At 45.3% G+C, this 26,426-nt stretch overlaps 2 protein-coding genes and 1 long non-coding RNA gene across 3 annotated transcripts in view; 2 read left to right on the top strand and 1 right to left on the bottom strand.

Annotated features, from left to right (window-relative positions):
• LOC135324460 (PALM2-AKAP2 fusion protein-like) overlaps positions 1-5,752 on the top strand; it is a 126,264-nt gene extending 120,512 nt beyond the window's left edge. Inside the window, exon 4 of the mRNA XM_064500929.1 lies at positions 4,544-5,752. Within this exon, the coding sequence (XP_064356999.1) occupies positions 4,544-4,591 (48 nt within the window). The 3' untranslated portion in view covers positions 4,592-5,752. The remainder of the gene's footprint in view (positions 1-4,543) is intronic.
• Positions 1-26,426, bottom strand: part of LOC135324461 (choline transporter-like protein 1) — a 47,516-nt gene that overhangs the window by 10,714 nt on the left and 10,376 nt on the right. Inside the window, exon 2 of the mRNA XM_064500932.1 lies at positions 3,016-3,105. Within this exon, the coding sequence (XP_064357002.1) occupies positions 3,016-3,105 (90 nt within the window). The remainder of the gene's footprint in view (positions 1-3,015; positions 3,106-26,426) is intronic.
• Positions 14,646-24,324, top strand: LOC135324176 (uncharacterized). Its single transcript, XR_010385531.1, has 2 exons — positions 14,646-16,527; positions 17,583-24,324. It is a non-coding gene; the product is annotated as an uncharacterized LOC135324176 (long non-coding RNA).

Here is a 26,426-nt window from a genome sequence, read left to right on the forward strand (position 1 = left end):
TGAAGGACATGCTAGGGTTCAAATGGAGGAAAGAAAAAAAAATAAGAACAGGAGAATGGAAAAAGGCACAGACAAACCAGTGTGGGTAATACCCCATGTCAGGTAGGCCTCACCATTTCCTTTCAAAGATTTTATGCTAGCAAGCCCAGGATAGAGGCAGTGATGAGGTAAAGAGGAAACTGTGCCCACAAGCATCATCTCTTTGAAACTGACTATACTAGCAATACAGGGAGAAGTGATCTGTAGGCTCTCTCTAGTACCATTGAGGAATTGTTTGTACAGATGAGGTGCAAACTAAGATTTGATGTAGGGAAGCAGAGTAAACAGTTGAGATGAGCGTATGGAGCAAAAGACGGCAGCAACAGAAGCAGATGAAATGATGACAACAGGTAATGAAGTCAGAATGGAAAAGTTGGAATATTAGATAATATAAGATTAGGTTATCATTATGGATAAATTCCAAATAAAGAGCTAGTCACTGCCTTTTTCTTACCTGTGTACTTAGAGACTTAATACTGAACAAAGTGAAAGCAAGAACAGAAGGAGAAAAAGGCTATCACTAGTAATTAAAGCTGATTGGCAGCACTTACTTTTAATTTCTTGGATCCCTTACTACTCTAAAAAGGACAAACTAGCATGAGTTTTACATAGAATAGTATTCAGGTTCTCAGCTTTTTCCAGAAGTTTTTCCTTATACACAGGGCAAGGGAAATCACATGATTCTCCTCCCAGCTAATCTAGTCTAGACTACAAGAGCATGACCTCCTGACCCATGGTGTGACCCTTGAAGTCTAGCCTCCCCCAGGACAGTAGCTAACTGGGTATTTGATTGAATAGGATGTCTGTTCTGCATATTATATTGCTCAGACAGGAAAGATCTGGGACACTAACCCACAGAATGACAAGTTTATAGTTGTGGACAGCAGGTAGGTACAAAAGGTAGGTACAGACTGACTTACCAGAGAATATCAACAATGGTGGCAATAAAAAATAAAAAAATCGAAGAGCTGGATGTTTCAGGAAATACTGTGCACTGTCAGGGCCCTGAATACACTAATAGGCCTTGATTGCCCTGACCAGGTGCACCTGGGGCCTCCACCCACCCCCTTTGCACATGGGCCCAGGGGCTCCATTTAAGCTAAGGCCTGGGCCTTCAGTTCCTGTCTGAGCTATGTCATAGGTGTGCATGCCCATGCCCATGCCCATGCCCATGCCCAGCCATGGACCCTGTTGATCTGGAGCTTGATCTGCAGACTGACTTCCTGGTTTGATCTTGGACCTGCCTTGTCACGATGGACTTGCCCAGTGATCACTGGACTGTGTCTGACCCTGGTTACCATCACTGGACCTGATCCTGACTTACATTCCTAGTTTGACCTCAGACTTGCCTCATCACCATGAACTTGCCTGAGGATTTGGACTCTCAGCTGACCCTGGCTGCCCTCCCCGGGCCTCCCCTGCTCACTTCGCTTGGGTACTGTGGGGCTGGACCCTGGCTGGTGAGGCCCCTGCCCTGCCAGCTGTGTTATCACTCTCAGCTCCCTATCCCTTAGGGAGCTGCCTTGGTGTTCCCTGAAATACACTTTAAGACTGAGGTTTCAAAGATGCTCACATGTTATTGTGAGAACATACATTTTGTTTTGTTTGAACCATACAAATTAAGTATTTTGGCATTTAAAGCACAGCCAGTAACATGCACTTTGGGGGAAAGGACTCCAATTTATCCATGGAGTAAAAATTCCAAAACTAGATTTAGGGACGAGAAAAGAAAGTTCAGACCACAAAATAAGCTGATAGCATATATATTCCAAACTCTCTACAGCTACTTCCTGCAGCCTAGCAATAGAGGAAAATGACAAACATTCTGCATCTAGCAATAGGAAGAACAACATACTATTGTCTTGGTGTCTTGTTTGATAGACCTATATTTCCAGTTTTCACTATCCTGCAGTTTGGTTTGTTTTTTTTTTTTTTGGGGGGGGGGAAATAAATAAAATGTACAATGTTGTGACCTTATCTTGAGAAAGGTAAGGGTTTTGACACACAGGTCAAAGCAGGGATATCGACCCCCAATACAAGAAAAACGTTAATAAACTGAAGTGAGTTCAGCAGAGGCCACCAAGATGGTTGGGGCTGGAGCATGTGCCCTATGAGGAGAGCCTGGAGAAGAAAAGGCTTTGGGGGGGACCTAATAGCAGCCTTTCAATACCCAGAAGGAGGTTATCAAGAAGATGGAGCCAGTCTCTTTGCAGTCGTGCATAAAGATGAGAGGTAACAGGCATAAGTTGAAACAAGAGAGGTTCTGACTGAATATAAAGGAAAACTTTTTCCCCATGAGGATAGTCAAGCTTTGGAACAAGTTTCCCGGAGAGGTCGTGCAGTCTCCATCCTTGGAGGTTTTCAAAACCAGACTGGATAAAACCCTGAACAACATGGTCTGACCTCTTAGCTGACCCTGCTTTGAGCAGGAGGTTGTATTTAGATGACCTTTTGAGGTCCTTTCCAGCCTGAATGATCCTATGATCTCAGCTGGAATGGAAAGCACCTTGCCATTAGGAATAAGGTTGTTAATAGCTAGGTGCTTTTACTAAGCATCCAACTAGGAAACAGTCAACAGTTTGAGGTTTAAAATCTTTCTGTTTCAGAGCTACAAGTCTATTGAGATTAATGCAACTTCTCACCACTATCAAAGCTATTGCTTTCAGGAGACCTGTGGTCTCATAAGGAACATGAGCCAAGCAATACCTTGTATCACTTTAAAATGGAACTTCAGGATTTGGGGAAGGGGAGCTGGGGCAAGAAGTGGCGTAAACAACAAATTTTGAATCCCTAAAGGCCTTTGATATGTACATGCTACTAAAACAAAATCTATATCTGTTCTATACCTGACAGTTCCATGCTAATATGCCCCAACTATGAATGCAGCTAATAAATGCACAGTCTTAAAATCTAACTCTAATGAATGCAAACTGCCAAGCCATGTAATGTTCTCAGAACCCTTTGAGTTTTACTCACCATTCCCATATGGAAGAGGATGAACAGGAGCAGCCATGGTACATCTGTACAACTGTGGTCCTCCAGAGGTTTCCACTCTCGTTTGGAGTTCTTGGGTGAGAAGAGAGAGAGAGACAGGGCTAACAAAGCTTACTGAATTCAATGTCTTCTGCTCATAACAACAACAAAATGCAGAAAGCAGTTCTCTAGGGCACTAACATTCAACAGGAGTTATCTTTGAATACTGATATACCTGAAAGAGTTTAGCAAAACAAATTAGAGCAAGGCTCATGAAAGTTAGATTAAGAAGTGCCTCTACTGGAAACTTGAACAACATCAACAACAACAAATTATCTAGGAAATAGGTAAGAAAAACAAAGTATATTTCACTTTTTTTCTAGTTTTAGCAAAAAAGGGAAACTAATAACATGTAATCAACAATATTTGATACTGTATTCTCCCACAGCTACCTTCTGTACAGTAATCTGCTTTCCAAGAAGAATAAAAGATTAATCTTTTCATGAACTCATAAGTTTTAAAACACTTTTGGCAGGATTAGCAAGCACAGTGCAGGCAGAAGGGATGTAATACACAGCTGCTAAAGGAACAGTGCTCTACCTGCCAGGAAGTGGCAGTTAAGCTCAGCAGTCCAGCAAAGTCTCGAATCAGTATTGCTCAGGTGCCACAAATGAGAGTTTTATACTTAAAAGGTTAAAACATTCAAGAAGGAAGGCTGTATTACAAAGTATAAAGAGTGGGTTGTAAACAATCCAAGTAGTCTGCTGTTCATGATATAAACTTCATTAAGTCTGTCTAGACTGCTTAAATAAAGTCTGTTAAAAATCGTCATCTTGCCATCTAGGAAAGGTTTCGAGGAAAGAATGAACATTGATTAACTGTAGCACAAAACTAAGCACTGTACTAGAATTTTGTTTACTGTAATGAAAATCTTAATTTATTGCCAAGTTAAAAAATAAACAGTTGCACAGACAAGAAGTACCTTCAATTAGTTTTCAGGGACCTACCATTCATATATTTCTACCAAAAGCCTAAAAATCCATGCATTGTTTTCATACTTGGTGAGGAAAAGGAGACTGACATGGTGATGTTACAAAACAACTCTCTTCAGAGACAGGAGGAAAAAGGACAGCCTATCCAAATCTTGTTTTTCCCACTCAAGGCTCTGAAGCACCTTGGAGACAGGTGAGAAATCAGAATGGTTGTATGAAATGTCGATACTGAACTAAAATAAGAACTGTTGACATTTGCTATCTCCAGCACCTATTTTTTCAGATTCTTATCATAATAGAGAAATCTACAGTATGTAGCTGCTGTAATGCTAGCAAGATGGCATTTGATATTCATGGCTTTGTTAATTCACAAATGCAAAGTAACCTTTACAATTAAAATCATTGGAGAACTACAAACTAGATACAATATGAATTAAATCCCACATGTACCTTGTCTTCTGCACTGAAACTGTAGTTCCAGGCTGAAATGAAGTTTCATTACATTGGTAATTACTTTTCTATTTATATATTTTTTCAAGTCTTTCTATATTAGCCTAAGCTGCATGTACAAGTCCTCTAACCACTGAAGGATGACAGGAAAAAGAGAAGAGAAGAGGAGCGGAGCAGAGCGGAGCAGAGCTCTGGGAATCAGTGCTTCCGTGAAAGGTACTGCCTGGCTGACCTTGTTCAACTAGACTCTGAGCTGAGATAAAGGGTCTAAACAATTAAATTTGCAGACAAGAGCGATGGCACACCCAGGCTGCAGAACAAACTGCAGCACCTTAAAAGATGCACAAGGAGAGATATATGTGTGCACAATTAAGTTACTATCTAGAGGATACACACACACCAGTTCCAGTGATACACATTAAAGTAGCCACTCTAGAGCACCCTTATACACAGCAAGTAGGAGGAAGGAGAGGAGGTTCTGTGCCATCACCACCTCTTTATTCTGAAAGGTTTCTAATGCAAGTAGTTGTTCCAGTGGCAGCTGTGGCAATATGACATCAAAAGAGACAGTTTTCTAAGCACTTTGACTTTGCATTAGAGAATTCCATACCATTTTTGCAGTCTTATGTTAAACAAATTCCACTTGCAAATATATGTGCATATATTTATAATTTTAATTTCAGCTACATGAATTTACTCTGGGCTCTGAACAGTCAAGTCAAATTTCTTTTTATTTTACTCATTAATCACCAGTGAGAGGTGTTAAAAGGTCACATTATGCAGTTTACTACACCCATTCAAGAAAACTGTTTTCTGATCCTGGCAGCTTTACACTTAAACATATTATTCAAACTTAAAATTTACAAGACTGTGGCATTTATATTGATATAATTATCATAATTAGAATTGTGTGAAGTATGTATAGCTTCATGCTCAATATTCCTAAACCCACCCCAAGAACCCTGTATTCATTAGAGATTTACTTTTATTTACAAACAACACAGATAAATTTCAGCTATAGCTAAACCTTAAGAGTAAGCAGTCCCTGAAGAGAAGAGGCAGCAATGCGTAGGGTTTTCCTTTTTTTTTAATTCTGTGTACCATCTGCAAATAAAATCTTGTAATAGGTTTTTTAAGAGCCACTGAATGTCCTTTGGAATAGCTATGACAAGGATTCAGTATGTCTGACTAATCACAGTTAGTATAAGTAATCCATTTAATTTGCTAAGTAAGTGGACTGCACTTTGTATTCCAAAAAGAAATCTGAAAAGCCACTGTGTTAACAGGTATCTAGAAGGTTGCATAGACAAAAAGGGGGAGGGAGGGGGAGAGTGGGAGGATGGGGGGGGTAAAGAGGGGGAGAGGGAGAGGGGGGAGGGGGAGAGGGAGAGAAATAGGGGAGGGTGGGAGACAGGGGAGGAGGGGGAGAGAGGGAGGGGAGGGGGAGAGTGGGGGAGGGAGGGGGAGGGGGGGAGAGAGAGGGGGAAAAGGGGGAGGGGAGAGAGGGGGAGGGGAAAGGGGGGATGGGAGGGAGGGGGAGGGAGTAGAAGGGGGAGGGTGGGGGGAGGGGGCAGAGAGGGGGAGAGGGGAGGAGGGAGAGAGGGGAGGGCAGAGAGAGGGGGAGGGGAGAGGGAGAGAAATAGGGGAGGGGAGAGGGGGAGGGTGGGGGAGGGAGGGAGGGAGGAGGAGGAGGAGGGGGCGTGAGAGGGAAGAGGGGAGGGAGAGGGAAAGGGGAGGGAGAGAGAGAGATCTGTGTGTTGTGTTTTAAAAAAAAAAAACAAACATGAGGGTGGTCAAATACTGGAACAGGTTGCCCAGAGAGATTGTGGCATCTCCATCCTTGGAGGTGTTCAAGACTCAGCTGGACAAGTCCCTGAGCAACCGGATTTAATTAGACCTGTTTTGAGCAGGAGGTTGGACTAGATGATCTCTGGAGTTCCTTTCCAACTTTGTTCTATGATTTTAAGTATGGTGTGGTGTGACTGTGAGCATGTGTGGGGTACAGCATGACTGTAGTGTAGTGTGTCTGTGTGGTTGTAGCCTGAGTGTGCATGGAGTGATTGGGTGGTGTGGTGCAAGTGTGAGAGCATGACTCGGTGGTGCAATGCAAGTGTGTGGTGCAGTGTGACGGTGAGCATGTATGAGGTAGGGACTGACTGTGGTGTGGTGCAAGCGTGAGCGCTTGACTGTGGTGTGGTGCAAGGGAGGACTGAGGGAGGTGAGTGTGTGTGTGGGGGGGTGAATGCAAGTACAATTCTTGGTGGTGGGGGGGTGAGCATGAAGGTGTGTGGGGTGGGGGGTGAGTGTGTGCTGCAGGGGGAGCATGAGTGCTCACCCAGCATATGAGTGAGTCCCCACTCAGCATATAACTTTGGTTGATGTGAGGGTGAGTGTGTGGCAAGCATGAGTGCATAACTGGTTCAGTATGTGTGTGTAGTGCAATGTTAATGTGGTGCATTGTGAACATGTGGTACATGACTGCATGGTTGCATTGTGTGTGGTGCAACAGTGGTGCAAGCATGTGACTGGGTGATGTGGAGGTGAGTGTGAACACATGAAAGATCAGGGTGGGGGTTGAGTGTGTGGGGGGGTGTGAGTGTGAGCACATGACTGGGTGGTACAGGGTGAGTGTGAGCATGGGACTGTGTGATGTAAGCATACATGGTGCTATACTGGGCATAAATTGTGGGGTTTTGCTAGCAGGGTCCTGCCCTGTGTGGGAGGAGGCCATGAACTGCCCTGGGCCAGTCACGGCCAGTTCCAGCCAGCTCTGTAATGGGTAAAAACAACCTATCGCATGCCAAAACTCCAACCAGAGGAGCACATGGAGCCTCTGCTCAAGTGTATTTAAGAGAGTGGTGGCTGCTGGGGGCAGGAGACAAAGGTGGAGACACAAAAGGACACACTGGAAGATATGTGAGGACACACAAAAGGAGACACAGGAGGCACAAAAAAGGAGACATGAGAGGAGACACAGGAGGACACACAAAAGGGGACATGTGAGGAGAAATGTGAAGAGATGTGTTTGGAGAAACAAAATGGAGGAGGCACATGGAAGAGGACATTGTTGGGGACACAGCTGGAGATGCACTCTTGGAAGGAGGTACACCTCTGAGGGGACTGCAGTCTGTGGAGGATTCACACCAGAGCAGAGGAGCAGTAAGAAGCAAGGAGCAGTGGAGGAAAAAAGCAAGCAGCAAGGAGCAGCAGAAAGAAACCACTAGGCACTGACCCCAACCTCCTGCGCTGCCCATCACCTCACCAAAGGGATGGGGAGGGACTGAGTGTAATGTACAGTGAAAACAAGGAGAGTTGTGACTAGGAAGGGGGGAGGAGAGGTGTTGGGCTGAAGCTGAGCCTGGGGAAGGGGGAGGAAAGGTGTTTCCCTAAGTGTTTGTTTACTTGTTTTCTGTCTTGTTTTTCTCAATACCCAAATCAGTAATTAAAAGTTTATGTTAATTGGCAATAAGTTAAGTGACATTCCCCAAGTTGAGACTGTTTTGCCTGTGACAGGAGTGCTGTAGTGTGTGTCAAGTGGTGTGACTGACTGGTGTGGTGCAAGTGTATTTGAGGTGAGGGCTGAGTGTCAGTGCGTGTGGGGTGACTGTGGCACAGTGCAAGTGTGAATGACTGATTGTGTGGTGCATGTAAGGGTATGTGGCATGTGCAAGCATCTGCTTCATTAAGGTTATCAGATCAAGGATCTCTTCAGTTCAAAAGGAGTCATAAGTAATAGGGAAAGTGGTATAAAAAAAACACACAGAAACACAAACCTGATAGACAAGGTATAACAGAGACAACAACAAAGACCAAAAGTCTCCAGTCACTAATCGATGGGCCATTCAGAAACTACAGGCATAGTTTTGGAGAGGGCCAACCTGGACTTTGTAACTGATAAGAAGGCAGACATGAGGATTTTGGATTGTTCGGGGGCGGGGGGGGGGGGGGGGCTGTGGGACTGTGCAAAACTTATAAGGAATGTTTGGAGGAAGGGGATCAGGGAGGAGCAAGGAGCGGGGAATAGAGAGGGGGAGGTATAAAAGGTGCTAGTTGTGTACAAGCAGTTACTGGTCTGACTTGTCTGACTGGGCCCTATGCCTGATCACTGCAATCTATCCTATCTTATTAAATCCTTTCTTAACTATCTTTTTGTGTAATCTCCCTCTCTATCCCACATGTGAGTGCTGTCAGGTCTAGTTGCCAGTAACTGGAGAGACTAGAGTGAGTGATTTTGGGGCCAGCAACTAGAGTCAGACCTCAGGCAATGGTGGCCCTTGTGCCTGTGGTGCCAGCAACTGGAGCAAAAGAAGGTCCTAGCGTCAGTCACTGGAGCAGGACCACAGGTCATAAGGCCCGTGGGTCCTGTGTGCCAGCCACTGGGGGCAGGGAGTGAAAGTGAAGTGAGGGTCTTGGTTCAGCAGCTGAAGCAGGGAACCACAGGTCATAGTGCCTTTGTGCCTGGGCACCAGCTGTGGGGGGAGGGGGCAGAGTGTTTGCATTTTCCCCTAACCTAGTGTACGTGGGGGAGAGGGGCATATGTAATTCACTAGCAAACTTCAAACTGGATGTCCCAATCCAATATCGGGAGGGTTTCATTACGATTCCAAGGATGAGATTAAGATGCTAAAACCAGTCAAATATCATACAACCTTTTAACTTTATTTTCCACAAAGTGGGGAGAAAAGGGAGGGAAAAAGGCAAAGGGGAAAAATAGAGAAAGTTGGAAAAGGAGAAAAGAAACTAGCTACCACCACTCCGAGTCCAATGATGTTCTACTGACTCCATTTGAGATCTTCAGCTGTCACAAGCCCCCCTTGTGCACTCAGTCTGCAGTTTTCATAGGTTCTTGCCCCGCCTCTGGGAGGTGCTTCCTCACTTCCCACGCAGATTAGCTGTCATGCACAGTCCGCCCTCTCGGAACCTTCCAGAAACGGGCTAGGGGCTTTTGGGGGGGGGGGGGTCTCCTGCTCATGCGCAGATTGCAAATGTGTACGTGCAGTTCGTGCCAGACGTGCTGTTCCCCTAGAAGCCGCCTTCTGCCCTTTTCGCGCCTTTTTTCCCTGCGCAGGTGCATGAGGTTGTTTACCTCGCGGACCGCTCCTGGGGGCGCCAGCGCGGCATTGCCCGGCGTGCCTCGGCAGCGGCAGCTCGGCGGCAGCAACGTCGAGACAAAACCGCATTTAGTACTGGTTCTCTACACTGGACTAGCCAGTGAGTAGGAGGCCCAGGATCTGGGCAGGGATGTTAGATGGACAGAGGGACCGTGCCGAAATTTGAGGGATCTGCAAATGTGCATGTGAACTAGCAAGTGAGGGCATGTGTGCTTTCACTAGTGAACTTCAGTCTTTACTAGCTGGAGAGCAGGAAGGGGACTCTGCTATCTATACTTATGTTTCATGTGAGTTCTGGTAGCATTATATGTGGGTGTCCTTGAAGGCAGCACCTTGGCTGTGGCAGTCCTGTGTGTGTGTGTCTGGGTCTGGGTCTGGGTCTGGGATATGTGCTCAGCCTCACTACTGGTTGAACCCGCAAACAGGAAAGCAGGAGCTGCATCTGTCAGCCTAGGATGGGGAGATGCCTGGGTCTCTGGGCACACTGAGCTGGGCTCTAGAGGCTGGGCAGGAGGAAACCCCAGGTCCTGGAGCCCTTATAACATCCTTTAACAGTGCAGTGTGCGGTGAGTGTGAGTGTTCTGTGGGGTGAGGGAATGAGTGTGAGCACATGACTGTGGGTGATGCAGGGTGAGCATGAGCGCATGAGTGAGTAGGGTGAGTATGAGTATGTGGTGCAGGGCAAGTGTGTGACTGAGCAGGGTGGGTATGTGCACTGCACAGTGAGTGTGAATGTGTAGGGGGAAGGGGGTATAAGCATGTGACCTTAGGTGGTCTGGGGGTGTGTGGTGCATGTGAGCATGTATGGGGTAGGCAGGCTGGGTATGAGCACATGACTGAGCGGGGGGGGTGCCTGTGTACACATGCTGTGGGGGGAGTGCAAGTGTGTGACTTCATGTGACTAGGTATAAGTGTGATTGTGTGGTGCATGACTACCTGGTGTGGTGTGAGCACGTGACTGAGTGGAATGAGTGTGCATATGTGTGTAGGGGGGGTGAGCATGAACATGTGACTTAGCAGGTTGTATTTGAGTGTGTGGTGTAAGGGTTGAGTGTGTAGGGGTCGAGTGTGAGTGAGCATGTGGTGCAGTATGTGTGTGTGACTGGGTGGTATGGGGTGAGTGTGGATAGTGCAGAGTCACTGAGCTTTTATGTGACTGATGTAGTGTGAGCATGAACATGACTGTGGCATGAGTGTAAGGTGTGGTTTGAATGTGTGGTGTGGGGTAAGTGTAAACATATGACTGAGCAGGGTGAGCATGAGCAGAGTGGGGGCAAATGTGAGCAGGACTGTGGGTGGTGCTGCTGTGTGAGTGTAAACATGTGACAGTGTAGTGCAGGGTATGAGCACGTGACCGCATACTGCGGTGCCATTCGAGGGGATGGTGCAAGTGTGTGGTGCAGTACAAGCATGTGTGGGATGACTGTGGGTGATGTGGCATGAGTGTAAGCAGTGTGTGTGGTGAATGGAACCTCTTAAGCAGGTTGATGTACAAGACTCAAATTATACAATATTTTCCTGGTGGGCAACAAGTTGACCATGAACCAGCAATGTGCCCTTGTGGCCAAGAAGGCCAATGCTATCCTGGGTTGCATTAGGAAGAGCACTGCCAGCAGGTTGAGGGACATGATCCTCCCCCTCTACTCAGCCCTGGTGAGGCCACACCTGGAGTGCTGTGTCCAGTTCTGGGCTCCCCAGTACAAGAGAGACATGGCGCTACTGGAGCGAGTCCAGTGGAGGGCCACTAAGATGATTAAGGGACTGGAGCATCTCTCCTATGAGGAAAGGCTGAGAGAGCTGGGACTGTTCAGCCTGGAGAAAAGAAGGCTGGGGGGGAGCTCATCAATGTATATAAGTATCTGAAGGGAGGGCATAGAGAGGATGAGGCCAGCCTCTTTTCAGGGGTGCTCAGCAATAGGACAAGAGGCAATGGGCACAAACTGAAACACAGGCAGTTCCATCTAAGCATGAGGAAAAACTTTTTTCCTGTGAGGGTGACAGAGCACTGGAACAGGTTGCCCAGAGAGGTTGTTGAGTCTCCTTCCTTGGAGATATTCAAAAGCAATGTGCTCTAGGTGAGACTGCTTGAGCAGGGGGGTTGGACTAGATGATCTCCAGAGGTCCTTTCCAACCTCAACCATTCTGTGATTCTGTGAATATTTAAGTCTTGGACTAGTAAAATATTGTTCAACTGTAACATGCACTTGACTTCCAAATATGTTAGGTTTGTCACAATATGACATTAGCAAAGAGGAAAAATAACGACAGGAGCCCAAATTAGAAGTCTCCACAGAAAATAGAGGATATTCCACAGAAAAAGCTGCCTCTTCTTCTATGTATGTCTGATGAGTAGTTTGCTCAAGAAGTTTTTCATCCTTTTAGTTTCTAAGGTTAGAACTCAAGTACACAAAAACATCACAGCTCTTGCAAGACCTCATGACCTGCACAATACTGCTGTGAAAAATAATGATCTTGCCATCTACTATAGACACAACAATTTGTTAAGTCATCTTTCAAAGAGCATCCTTTGTAGAAACTGATATGTTAATGGAAATGAGCATTATTAAAAGTAAAAAGAAATAAGAAAGCCCATGTAGACTAAGTTTTCTATAAAAATATATCCTTGACAGAATGTTTTAGAGAACTGATGGTTGCTTTCTGAAGGAGAAATTTCTAATTACTATGTTTTATTGCTTCCAATAGAATTTTCCATAATTTCTTTATTCTCTCTTCTTGAGCTGACCTTGGTTTAAGAGTCACAAAGCCACAGAATGACTATATTCAAAGGGGGAGGGGGGATAAGGAAGAGGACAAGGAGGAGAAAAACTTATATTTGATTTCATGATTTTCAATTGCTTTTGTTTTTCCTTATGTTGCATTTATAATCATTTCAGAAGAGCTTTCTTCCTTTCAAATGCAAAGGACTCCTACCTGGTAGAGGGTTCTGTGATGTTAGAAGCTTGTACAGGCATGCATTAACACAAACATGGCCCTGGAAATGAATTTGTAACAACATGCTAAACACTATGAACCAAATCCTGCATGCCTTGGCCATATGTATTCTTCCATATTACTGCATAACAAAGCTGGGAGACAAAGCTAAGTCAGAAATTGAGAAGCCAATAAACATATTCAACCACATTTAAGGGATATCAACAGCACTATGAAAACATCCCAGAACTGCACGTTTCCTCTAATGGAGGTCAGGACAACTTTGGGCTTGTCTTTTTCAAAGTTTGTGCTTACAAGCCTTTTTAAAATAAATTTATTATTTATTATAAATGGGTCTGATTTACAGGTGCAAAGTTCTAGCATGACAATTTTAAAAACCCAGGATTATAAGAACCTACACAAAGAAGACTGATTTAATGGAAGAAAAGGTAGGATGGAAGGAGAACAAAGGGAAATATGTCAAACACTTGGCTTATTACATAAAGTTTCTCAGACATAGGCAATTATTTTGCAGCTTTTTGTAACAAACTAGGTAGAATCTGATGAAGCATTCCCATGGTGAGACTGCCATGGCCTTGATTTCCCCCCCCCCCCCCCAGATTTGAATACACTATTTGCCTGAGGAAGAGAACTCTGAATATTGTTTCTGGAGAACAGCAGTAGTAGTTCCAATTAAAAAAAAAATTATAGTCTCAGTCCAGATTTATTGTTTATTGCAAACACAGGCCTGCTGAACTATATCACATTTAAGACAAGCCATCAGACATCAATCATTCCATTCTGCCATGACACCCTACACATGTAAATCCTATAACCCCCACCTTACTTTAGCAATATTATCTTTTAAAAATAGCTAAAGCTAGGAATATTATCTTTTAAAATACCTAAAGCTGCCATGTGAAAAGCAGTATGGAATCCCAACTTTCCTATATACAGCAACCATCTCCAATTCTTGCAATATATTGAGCACAGGGTGTTGAAATCATATTAAAGTGTGAAAAAATAATCTTATTAGGACTTTAAAGGTGAAATTCAAAAATTAAAAATTTGAAATTTTTGCTCTTTCTTTATAAATTTGTATGAAAACAGCCTGAAGAGTATTTGTATACTATTATACAATTCTCCTTTTATTCTACATTAAAAACTTGGATCCGTCTACAAAAAAATAAATATATAAATAATTTAAAAGAGGGACTAGTGATAAGAGGTCATCAAATGCAATGAAAATTATTTGTTTCAGAAACTTGTGAAAGTTTAAAGTGACTGGAAGACCTAGAAGAAATCTTTCCTATATCCACCAATACAGAATTGTTCCCGAAAGCATACACACACAACACACACCCTTAGCTGTATTGTTTTACCAAATACAGATGTTGATTGGCAATCAGTTTAGTCAGTGGGTAGAGGTCATTTGGCAACACTTTGCATAACTGGCTTTTAGGAGCAGAATGTAAGAATTACATAGGATTTCCTACCAGCTTCTCTAAGTGAGAAAGACTCAAACACAAAGTAACCAAAACACAGTTACTGTCAGGTTGTCTTACAAGTTATGACTATCATGAAAGAAACCACTGAAGCCAATTCAACTGAAAGTGATAATTATAATTAGCCCAAAGGAGAAAGAGACAAGCATAGCATGCATAGTCAATGCAAAACTCATCTTCAGAAAAAACAAGAGCATATAGACAGTGGACGTAGAGCTACATTGCAGAAGAAACTACCCTTTCTTCACTGTGACAAAAGGGGTCAGTTTCATGATACTGAATATGCCCTTATGATTGCTAAACTTAAAGTCTGATGGCTGACAATATTCTAGATGCCCATTAGATTGGAGTAACATATTATATGCTTTTAATCTAACATTCACTATTAACAATGCAAAATGATTTAGTAGTGTGTTTTTTTAAAAAAAAACACTCAAATTTTCACTGTACAACAAAATTCTCTTTTGAGGCTTAAGTGTTGCACGCTTAGTCTTAAATATTGTTTTTGAAGTCATAAAAAAATCATGTCAGCCTTTGAGTTATCTAAGAAAGTGAAAGAAATACTTTGCCACTTAAAACTTAAGATTGATAGATATATAACTCAAAGATAGTCTAAACTTCAGAAGGGGCTAGACCTCAATGGGAAAAAAACACCTCAATGAATTAGAAGAGAGGCTACTTTCAAGTATCTACATAATTAAAAATACTTCCTTTTATACTCAGACCAAAAGGAGTTATTTATGCAGGTTGTGAAATTGCTTGCCAAAGCACTTGTTAGAAGTGCACTTGATGCTTCACAGCAAGAGAAAAGAGCTCCCAGACCAGAAACACACAAAAGAGAAAGAGAACAGAATAACTTAGTGAGATGCCTGACCAATTAACACTGTTCTCAGACCCTGTTTGCATGCTTCATCCTTCGTATTAGACTTACTTGTCAGAGGTTAGACCGGAAACTTCATCTACTGTCAAGGTGTCAAAAGGAAAATTAAGCTTTCTAGATCCTGTGAGTAGGAGTCCACAACTCATTCTGTTTCTTCCCATCAACACTACTACTCACCTCTACTACTGATCATCTTTCTTGAACACACCCATGACCACAATGAAACAGGCATGGTTCGATACCCCTTGTATTCAGATACTTGACTGCAAGAACATTTGACGGTTGAAGCTATGGCTGACGTGATTAATAGTATATATTGTTCATAAACAGTTGATAAGAGACTTGAATTTTAATAGAACTCTAAAATTAAGGGAAAAAAATAGGAAATGCAGAAGATTTTGCCATGCTTTGACAACAAGTGTTTAAGGCAAAGCCAGTTTATCATGAACTACTACTGTGAGATAGCAGAAAAGATCACCGAGAAAGGAGGAAAGTAGAGAAAAAGGAAAAGCAGTTTTGCCACTCAACTACAAACTCCATTTTTCATCTTTAATAAGAGTAAACACTTGAAGGAAATTTCTGGATTACTCTAGCAACTCTGAGCTTCAGCACTGTTCATTCAAAAGTCCCCAACATTTAGGAAGCTGTGTGGGAGGGAAATACTCACATACTAAAACACAGACACAGACACACACACACCCCCCCCAAAGCACAAAGACAGTGGTTCTATCAATAGCCAGTGAAAACCTTCTGTTGTACTGTCTTAATCTGACTTCATCTACTTTTACAGAGTCTCAAAGTGTTTCTTCTACTGACATCTCCAATACTCTTCCCATTCAGCAAGTCAGTGGAATCCATCTAATGGGTTTTTATAATTTCACAGAAGATCTGTGGAGGATTTTCTAGAGGAAAACGGACATGTGAGCAATCCAGCCCTAATGCTAATAGCAAGAGTGTGAAAGTAGGCTTTGCGGCCTACCGGTAAGGTTACTAGAGGGCATACAATGTGGTGAGAAACTGTCCTTGGAAGGAGAAAAACAACTCCCAGGAAAAACAACTCCCAGATGTTCAGTGAGAAACTTACGGGCTTAGGTAATTTCTTTGCCTCCTCGGAGACAGTAAATGCTATCCAATCATATACTGTTTAGATGTGTGTGCTAAATGAACATGTACCAATCACTGTATAGTTTGATTCACGGGATCACTGTTAAGGCATATAAAAGACGCTATTCGGGCTTAATCAAGTGTCAGCATTTAACCATATTGATTGGCGTGCTGTCCGTTAATCTCCCGCAACTGGCGCCCGAACAGGGACGACCAAAGACAGAAGATTGAACAGGGTCCGAAGATGAGCCGGAACCGTGACTCTCTTGCTGTTGCTTGCTAGAGCGATAAAGACAGCTGGAAAAGAGAGGGTAAGCGGGAAAGCCAACCGGAGGGGGGAGTTGCTGTCCCGGCAACTGGAAAAAAAAAGGAGTGCACTCAGAGAAGCCGTGTCAAGGATCGCGAAGATTAGCCGCGATCGTAAAGTCGTGAAGTTTAACCGCGACACAGATAAAGGGCACGAGGATTGCGAGGGTTAACCGCAAGGAGCGACGTGAAGCCGCGACGAGGATCCGCGAGGAATCTCACCAAAAAGCGCGCAGGTGAGCGGTCGGGGAGGAGATGGGAGGTTCACTGTCCAAGGAAGAAACGGCGGTGATAAAACTCCTCCAACATATCCTTTCTAAGAGAGGGTTAACATTAAAAGCTTTGTTGAAATGGGCCCGTGATAGAGGCTTGATACCGGGAGTGGGAGTTGCTTTTGAACTGCCTACCTGGGAAAATATTGGAAGTGCCCTTTGGAAAGAAATTAGTAAAGGTTCAAAAGAAGCAATTCGATTAGCTACATTGTGGCGACTTATAAAAGAGACTTTACAAGAAATGGAAGGTGAGCGAGCGGCAGTTACTTCTGCTTTTGCTGCGTTTTCACCTACGTCACCATCTGAGAGACTATTTGAAATAAATATACCGGGTCCGGCACCGGCGGACTATCAATCCGTTCCGTCTCAGCCACCTCAGCCGCCCGTGCCTTTAACGTTACCTCAAAGTGAAGAATTAAAGTTATCAAAAGGGAGTGAGCCCGATGAAAAGGGAGTGGCGTCAGTAATTGATTTGGACATTAAAGTTAATGAGAGGGAACGAGATAACTCGGAGACACCAGCTAGTTTATATCCGTCTCTGCCACCTTTAACTCCAGGAAGCCCTACAGGACCGCCTCCAGTAGTTCAACAACAGCTCGACGAGAAACCGCAGGAGATAGCGAGGAAGGTGGAACAGCTCGAAGCAGGCTCGGAGAGCGGGCCGCGCCTAATTTATAACTCTAATTCCCTTTTTGCCCCCAGGACCCTATTCATCATCAGTTTGCCCGCCGACGATGGTGGGGGGGCTGCCGGCACCGTGGCCAATGACTCCGCCCGCGCCCTTGTTAGCGGGTGGGGGAGGGGGCGAGGATCCGACTGTCCGGTGGAGAGGGATCGAAAGGGAGGTGGTGGCAGACGGACAAGTCTTCCCTTCCGCATTCCCTGTAGTCAAGGGACCGGGAGGGGGAGGGCAGTGGGTTACCTTGGATTGGAAAATTTTTAGGGAGGCAAAAGCTGCGGTCGCGCATGTGGCGGACAGATGAGTGAACTTTTGCCTTAAACATTTCTTGGTACATAAGGTGCAAGCAAACCAAAACCCCAAACAAGCCATCTGTTCCCAGCGGAAACAGGACTGAGCTGCTGCGACCCCTGAAATGGTCTCCCTGTGACCATTCGGGACACACCGAGCCTGCGCTGAACCGGACCACGATCGGACAGAGACTTTGGGACCTGGACTGCAAATTACTGCCGCTTAACACAACTTTTATAAAACTTGCTTAGCCGCACTCCCTAGTTCAGTGAGAAAGGGCCCCAGAGCTGGTGCAGACTGGAAAGATAAGGGAGTTACAAGCAGTTTGCATTCCTATGCGTCACACTCCAGGAGGGAGGATGTCAAGGCTTTGAAATAAGGCCTGCTTGGGCGCCAGGACCCTGGGAAACAAAGCCTCCCCTCACTGCTGAAACAGTGTTAATTTGGGGGGGGTCTGGATTATATCCTCCTCGTCAGGACCTTGGAAGATAACACCTATTGTCACTGCTGGGGCAGTGCTAATTGCTGGAACAACACCTGTTTGTCAGGGCCCTGAGAAAGAAGGGCAGAACCCGAGGAATCAACACATTTGTCAGCAGAAACCGCAACAGTAAAGATAAGGGAGAAAAGCAGCCTGCCTGGGAACAACAATGAGACCCAATAGGGAGCAGGAGACCCCAGACCCAAAAATTACTATTGGTCTGAACTACCGCGTGAGGGGCGGGAAACTTAATTTGAAAAAAGCTATAATTGCCCAGGGATTTCTTTGTTCAGGGTCCCTCTTCGGAGGCACCCAACTCGAGCTGTAACTACTGCACGCGTGTCATTCCAAACTTTTCAGCGGGAACCTAGGGTCGGACCCTGCTCGAGTTGTAATTACTGCACGCGCATCGCTAAAATTTACACCCAGGGTGAAGAGGACCAACGGGACGCCGCTGGATCCACGGGTGGTGATATCTCTTTCTCTCTCCCCCTTTTCTCTCTCTCTCTTTCTCTCTCTCTCTCTTCCCCTTTGCCTTTCCTCACCTTTTCTCCCCACTCTGTGGAAAATAAAGTTAAAAGGTTGTACGATATTTGACCGGTTTTAGCGTCTTAATCTCGTCCTTGGGATCGTAACGAAACCCTCCCGATATTGGATCGGGACATCTAATTGGCGTCACGGACAGGATCCCTTGAGATGAGAGTATCGTACAACCGTATGGTGTGCTGAGCGAGTGTGTGTGAACGAGACGTACGAACAAGTACGAAGTGAGTGCGGAGTTCCGATCTGCGGTTCCGCTCTCCCGTGAGGGAAGCGGCTGGAGACGAATGAAGCGTAAGGAAGGAGTGAATGTTGAGATCTTTAGTATACTAGTTTGTGGTTTGGCTCCTGAGGGTGGATAGGGGAAACTTGGATTTTAAGGTGTGACCCCCTCAGGATGATATCCCCTTTGTAGGACATTTTTTGTACTAGTATACGGTTTGGCCTCCTGAGGGTGTATAGGGGAAACTTGGATTTTAAGGTGTGACCCCCTCAGGATGATATCCCCTTTGTAGGACATTTTTTGTAGTAGCTTACAGTTTGGCCTCCCGGGAGCGTATAGGGGAAACTTGGGACTCCTTTAAGGTTTGGCCCTCCCGGGACGAAATCCCCTTTGTAGGATATGGCTGCCCAGAAGGCAGGCAATTTTTGTGGAGAAATCGAGAAATTGTATGATCTTTTGGAAGTACACTGTTCTCACCCCTCGCCCTCAGGACGAGACTGGGCACGGGACCATTGGTCCCAATTGCAAAATGTAGTAGACCGGATAGCGGTCTTGCAAAAAGAAGCTAAAGTAGAGAAAGGAAAAGGGAAAGCTATTGTTTGTGCCGTGCTAGGAGCGTGCCTAGCAGCTGCGGTGGAGGACAGAGAGTGGGCACCTTGTCAGGCGGAGGCTGTGGTTGCCGCACTGCAAGCGGCGCTAACGCCGCTGCAAGAACAGTTATGGGAAACCAAGCGGGCACTGGAGGAAGAGAAGCACCAAAATCTGATACTGAAAGAGGAGCTAAGAAACCAGCTCCTGAGGGAGGCAGACACCCTCACCAAAACTGAGGTGCTGCTCGAGGGAAAAGGGGTACGCCAAATTTACCCCCAAAGGGCTGCAAGCGGCGCCTCCCCTCCCCCCTTCCCGGCTGACTAATGTAAAACCCTATCCGTTACCTTTGGGAGCGAGAGAGGGAATTAGCCCAGTATTGGAGGACCTGAAAAAACAGGGAGTTGTGATCCCGGCACAGTCCCCCTTCAATTCCCCTGTATGGCCAGTTCGAAAACCAAAGTGTAAGTGGAGACTAACCGTAGACGATTGGCAATTAAATAACAGTACAGGCCCATTGATGACAGCTGTGCCAAACATTGCTGAATTAATAGCGACTATCCAGGAGCAGTCCCACCCTGTGACGGCAACAATCGATGTCAAAGACATGTTTCTTATGGTCCCTTTACAGCCTGAGGACCAAGAGCGTTTTGCCTTCACGTGGGAGGGACAGCAATACACGTTCACCCGACTGCCTCAGGGGTACAAGCATTCCCCTACGCTAGCCCATCATGCACTAGCACAAGAGCGCGAAACTGTCCCCATACAGGCAGCAGTCAGAATTTATCAATACATAGACGATGTGCTCGTGGGAGGGAGCCGGGTAGAGGATGTTGATAAAACGCAGAGCGACATTATTGCTCACCTAGAGCAGATAGGGCTGACAATTCCGCCCAAAAAGATCCAAACTCCCTCCAGTGAAGTAAAATTTTGGGGAATCTGGTGGAGGGGGGGGATGACCTGCATTCCCCCGGATACCCTGTCCTCATTGGACTCAGTTAAAATGCCGGAGTCCAAAAAGGACTTGCAACATGCTTTAGGGCTGCTTGTGTTTTGGAGGAAGCACATTCCCGATTTTTCAATTATTGCTAGGCCTTTATATGACTTACTACGGAAAAGGGCTCACTGGGAGTGGACCTCGGTCCACGATGAGGCGTTGCAGCTGCTGGTCTTTGAGGCAAATGCTTACCAGGCCTTGGGGCCAATCCACCCCACCGACCCTATCCAGATTGAATGGGGGTTTGCCCAGACCGGACTCTCTATCCACCTGTGGCAGAAGGGACCAGAGGGGCCTACACGGCCCATCGGGTTTTATTCACGTAGCTTCAAAGACGCTGAAAAGCGGTATACTACATGGGAGAAGGGGCTGTTTGTAGTCAGCCTTGCTCTAAGGGAGGCTGAATGAACTATTCGAAAACAACCCCTAGTTCTCCGAGGTCCATTTAAAGTAACCAAAGCAATTCTGGCAGGGACCCCGCCACCTGACGGGGTGGCTCAGAGAGCCTCTGTACGAAAATGGTACGCACAAATAGAGCATTATTGTGAAATATTTTCTGTAACAGAAGGAGCCACTAAAATATTAAATATACAAGACGAAGTAGACTTGAATAAAGAAAACCCCCAACTCCCCCCTGTAATTCAAGTAGCTCCCCCATTTTCCGATCAGATCCTAAATGCATGGTTCACAGACGCTTCCTCAAAGCGGGAAGGGAAAACCTGGAGATACCGGGCTGTGGCACTCCAGGTGGGGACTAAAGAGCAGATCATTACAGAGGGAGAGGGCAGTGCACAGGTGGGAGAGCTAGTTGCAGTGTGGAGCGTATTCCAACGCAAAAGCCAGGCTACTTCCCCAGTACACATCTACACGGACTCACATACGGTGTTCAAAGGCTGCCTGGAATGGCTTCCTCTTTGGGAGCAAAATGCCTGGGAGGTTAATAGAATAATAAATATATTCGGAGAGCAAAAGATGCTAGTGGGAAAACCTACAAGATTTACACAAAATGGATTATTCCCTCCTCTTGACCCGAGGAGCGAGTTTGTTCTTATTTATGTTTTCAAAGGTGGTGGTCTGACCAAGATGCATCTACTGCTCTGGACCATCCAGATTCAAGGATGCATCCATGAGGGTGACGAACAACCACTCCCTCTACCTTCCCCCAACCCATTTAATCCCTTCGAGAACAACAAGTTCATGTTGCTGGCGAAAGCAGTAAGCCAAACTTTCAATTTACGCCACTGCTGGGTTTGCGGAGGACCGCTAGGGTTATCAAGCTGGCCGTGGACGTCCACACCCCTCACCCCAGACCAGATCGTAAGCAATTATAGCGAAACCGCAGACGACACGTGGGACGACAGTGGGACCTGGCCAATTCAGTTTCCAGCCATGGGGCAATATTGTTTAAATCGTACCCAGGAGGGAGGGATCGAAGTGGGGGAAAGTAAATGTCGATGGACACTCGCTCGTAAGCCTAAAAAGATAAAGACGGGAATCTCCACTCATGGACATGGCTTGATGAAACGGGGCACAATCGGGAATTTGTTATATAGGGATCATCAGATCTTTGTTTTTCCTTTTACCAGAAACAGGCGGACCTCAGTTAGGCGTAAAGGTATCTGATAACCTCGGAGACAGAAGTGTTGCCTGTAAGACGCAATCCATTAAGGCAGATTTGGGTGGGACGCAAAGATGGGAGAATAACGAGTGGCCTCCTGACATACCCCCTGGAGGCCACAATCCAGTGGAAAAGTTGAAAGAATGAAACAAACAATTAAGAGACAGGTAGGACAATCAGCACCAGATATAAGGAGAAAGCTTCAGAAAGTAGATGGTATGTCGGGGATGTTAATATAAGGTGTACAATAACAGGGAAGAAGTAGAGGGAAAGGAAAAACAAAAGGAGAAACTGAAAGATAAGAGGCAAAATGCTGCAATGTTGGCAGCTGCATTTGCCCAGGCACAAACTTCCTCTCAGGGAAGGGGTTTTCCAAAAGGACAAGGATGTGGAAGAGGGCATAGAGTAGGAGGGCATTTGGGAAACAGAATTCCACTGAGGAGATCAATGTGCAATATGCAGGGGGAAGGGGCACTGGAAAAATGAGTGCCCGAAGAGACAATCAGATCATTGGAAACCTCAGTCTGCATCTGTTCCAGAGGCAGATTTGCTCATGATTGGTACAGAAGATTCAGACTGACGGGGACCGGGGGTTGAGAAATTGGATTCCCCAGCCGAACCCCTGGTTTCAGTAAAGCTGGGGAACGAAATGCAATAGATCTTTTAACTCTGCAGTCCCAACAGATGCGCATGGCAATCCTTCAGCACCGCATGGTTTTAGACTATCTGTTAGCTGAAGAGGGAGGGGTGTGTGGGAAATTGAATATTTCCAACTGTTGTTTAGAGATAGATGATGTAGGCGAAGTAGCTTTCCAGTTAACCAAAGATATCAGAAAAAATAGCCCACGTCCCTGTCCAAACCTGGAATGGCTGGAGTGGCGATTTGTGGTCCTGGTTACTGGGGGCACTGTGAGTGAAACAGTTAATATTGTATTTGTTATGTGCAGTTGCTGCTTTAATGTTCTTATCTTGTATAATTCCTTGCTTTGTTCAATTAATCTGACATGTTGTGTCAAATATGCAATTTGTTTACCTGTTGTAACAATCACTTACCTTGTTAACTCAATTTTGATGTTTGTTCTGTGAAGTTATATGTTGTTAAAGTTGTTAAAGAATAAGTTTGCATTGAGCAAGACCTCTGTTTATTGTGCGTGCTTCTACCTTTTCTATATTTCCTTCTGATCTCTGTCTCATATCACCACCATGGACGAAGGCTATGAAGACTTCAGGAAGGAGACGTACCAATCAATGTTTAAGTCACGGGGTGGTGTGGCGGACAGATGAGTGAACTTTTGCCTTAAACATTTCTTGGTACATAAGGTGCAAGCAAACCAAAACCCCAAACAAGCCATCTGTTCCCAGCGGAAACAGGACTGAGCTGCTGCGACCCCTGAAATGGTCTCCCTGTGACCATTCGGGACACACCGAGCCTGCGCTGAACCGGACCACGATCGGACAGAGACTTTGGGACCTGGACTGCAAATTACTGCCGCTTAACACAACTTTTATAAAACTTGCTTAGCCGCACTCCCTAGTTCAGTGAGAAAGGGCCCCAGAGCTGGTGCAGACTGGAAAGATAAGGGAGTTACAAGCAGTTTGCATTCCTATGCGTCACACTCCAGGAGGGAGGATGTCAAGGCTTTGAAATAAGGCCTGCTTGGGCGCCAGGACCCTGGGAAACAAAGCCTCCCCTCACTGCTGAAACAGTGTTAATTTGGGGGGGGTCTGGATTATATCCTCCTCGTCAGGACCTTGGAAGATAACACCTATTGTCACTGCTGGGGCAGTGCTAATTGCTGGAACAACACCTGTTTGTCAGGGCCCTGAGAAAGAAGGGCAGAACCCGAGGAATCAACACATTTGTCAGCAGAAACCGCAACAGTAAAGATAAGGGAGAAAAGCAGCCTGCCTGGGAACAACAATGAGACCCAATAGGGAGCAGGAGACCCCAGACCCAAAAATTACTATTGGTCTGAACTACCGCGTGAGGGGCGGGAAACTTAATTTGAAAAAAGCTATAATTGCCCAGGGATTTCTTTGTTCAGGGTCCCTCTTCGGAGGCACCCAACTCGAGCTGTAACTACTGCACGCGTGTCATTCCAAACTTTTCAGCGGGAACCTAGGGTCGGACCCTGCTCGAGTTGTAATTACTGCACGCGCATCGCTAAAATTTACACCCAGGGTGAAGAGGACCAACGGGACGCCGCTGGATCCACGGGTGGTGATATCTCTTTCTCTCTCCCCCTTTTTTCTCTCTCTCTTTCTCTCTCTCTCTCTCCCCCTTTGCCTTTCCTCACCTTTTCTCCCCACTCTGTGGAAAATAAAGTTAAAAGGTTGTACGATATTTGACCGGTTTTAGCGTCTTAATCTCGTCCTTGGGATCGTAACGAAACCCTCCCGATATTGGATCGGGACAGCGCAATACGGGTTGTGTTCACAATTTACCACCTTTATTTTACAGTAATTTATTAATACCTTATGATTCCTGAATGATTATACAAACTTTGCTGCTGCCATCCCTAGACAGCCACAGGATCCATTATTTGGGGTCCAGTCACAAATGTTAATGGGCATGGGACCTTTTATGAGGGCTGATATGCAGGCACAATTCAACATAGAAGTATTGCATTTGTCCCAGCAACTTGCGTTTCAAGCTTTGCAAAATGTGCATCTGCCAGGGCAGGGCACACCTTCTTTTGGTAATGTTAAACAAGGCAATACTGAGTCTTTTGGTAGGTTTGTTGATCGATTGCATGATGCGCTTATGAGTAATCCTGATTTGGGATCAGATTTGAAGGGGAAATTGCTTGACACATTAGCCTACGAGAATGCCAATGAAAAGACTAAAAGAGCGATTGGGGTTTTGCCAAGGGGAGCAAGCGCTGCGCAGATGCTTGAGGCAGCGGAACGCATGCTGGAAACTGACAAGTCAGCCTATATTGCTGCCGCTGTTGGCGCAGCGGTTCGGCCACTGCTTAAAAAAAAAAAAAAAAAAAAAAAAAGTAAGCAGCTGGGAACGCGTGGGAGTCGTGGAAAACGGATAGGTCCGTGCTAAACGTAATGCAAAAGACTTTGAAACAGCATGGTAGAGATGGGGCCTGCCCACAACCCCCCCCCCGCCCCCCCACTGACCCGGCCTTCTGGGAGGGATCCATGGCCCCAGGGCCGCTCGGCGGGGCGCGGCTACACCGGCCAGGGACAACTCCCGCCTGCCTCCTTCCCTCCCTCCTTTCCTTCCCGCCTTCCTTCCCCCTCCCACCCGGCCCTTCCTCTCAGAAAAATTTGCTTTTACTGTTCCCTCTATTAATAAGTCAGAACCTGCAAAAAGGTATCATTGGGTTGTATTACATGGATGATATATTGATTGCAGGAATATGGGCAACTGCTCAAACTGGAGAAACTGCACGGCATGTGATGAAACATTTATACGCTTGCTTTGCTGTTTTAGGGGTACCACTGTCTATCAAGACAGATAACGGTTCTGCTTATGTCTCTAGTTCGTTTCAACAACTTTGCCTACGATAGGGTATTAAGCATATTACAGGAATCCCACATTCTCCCACTGGACAAGCTATCGTGGAGCGCATGCATCAGACTCTAAAAAAACAGCTATTAAAACAAAAAACGGGGGAAAATGGTTTGGGGCCAAGCAAATGGCTAGCAAAGACACTATATGTGCTAAATGAACATATACCAATCACTGTATAGTTTGATTCACGGGATCACTGTTAAGGCATATAAAAGACGCTATTCGGGCTTAATAAAGTTTCAGCATTTAATCATATTGATTGGCGTGCTATCCGTTAATCTCCCGCAAAGATCCACAATGTAATAGATGCATCCAAACAGAAGCACCCCATCTTTAAAAGCTCACATGATAAATATACATGATAATGGGAGACGGTGGACTGAAATTTGCATTAAGGTATTGACAATCCATGCAAGACAAGAGATAAGAGATTTTTTCCTTCCCTTTTTAAAGTTTTCATCCATCTCAAGTAGGTCAGCACACTTCAAGGCCATACAACTGCAATGGCTCTTTCAAAGAAGTTGAGGTGTTCAGAGGATCATGGCATCACAGTTGAGAAGAGCACACAAACAAAGGTACACAGACAATTCTGACAAATGGTTAAGGTGCAGCCAACACTGCACAAGGTTTTGCTGAAAAGTTCAAGCTTCAAAGAGAGAGTCAAGGGATAGCAAGCACAGAAAGCTACAAAGTTCATCTAAATAAGGTGAGAGTAGCATGAGCACCTAAAGAACCAGAGAGGAGGATGATGTAGTCATAATGTTACAAGACAACCCTGGGAAGCTCAGAAAGAATGTTTGAACTAGGTAGATTAGGATAACTTCTATCTCTATTTTCTAAAAAGAAGCATTCTTTAATCAAGGGCATCCTAGAACTGCTAATCCTTAACTGAAGACTTGAACTGTAAATTATTGAAC

Source organism: Dromaius novaehollandiae, chromosome W (genome assembly GCF_036370855.1).
Source record: "Dromaius novaehollandiae isolate bDroNov1 chromosome W, bDroNov1.hap1, whole genome shotgun sequence".
Taxonomy (NCBI): domain Eukaryota; kingdom Metazoa; phylum Chordata; class Aves; order Casuariiformes; family Dromaiidae; genus Dromaius; species Dromaius novaehollandiae.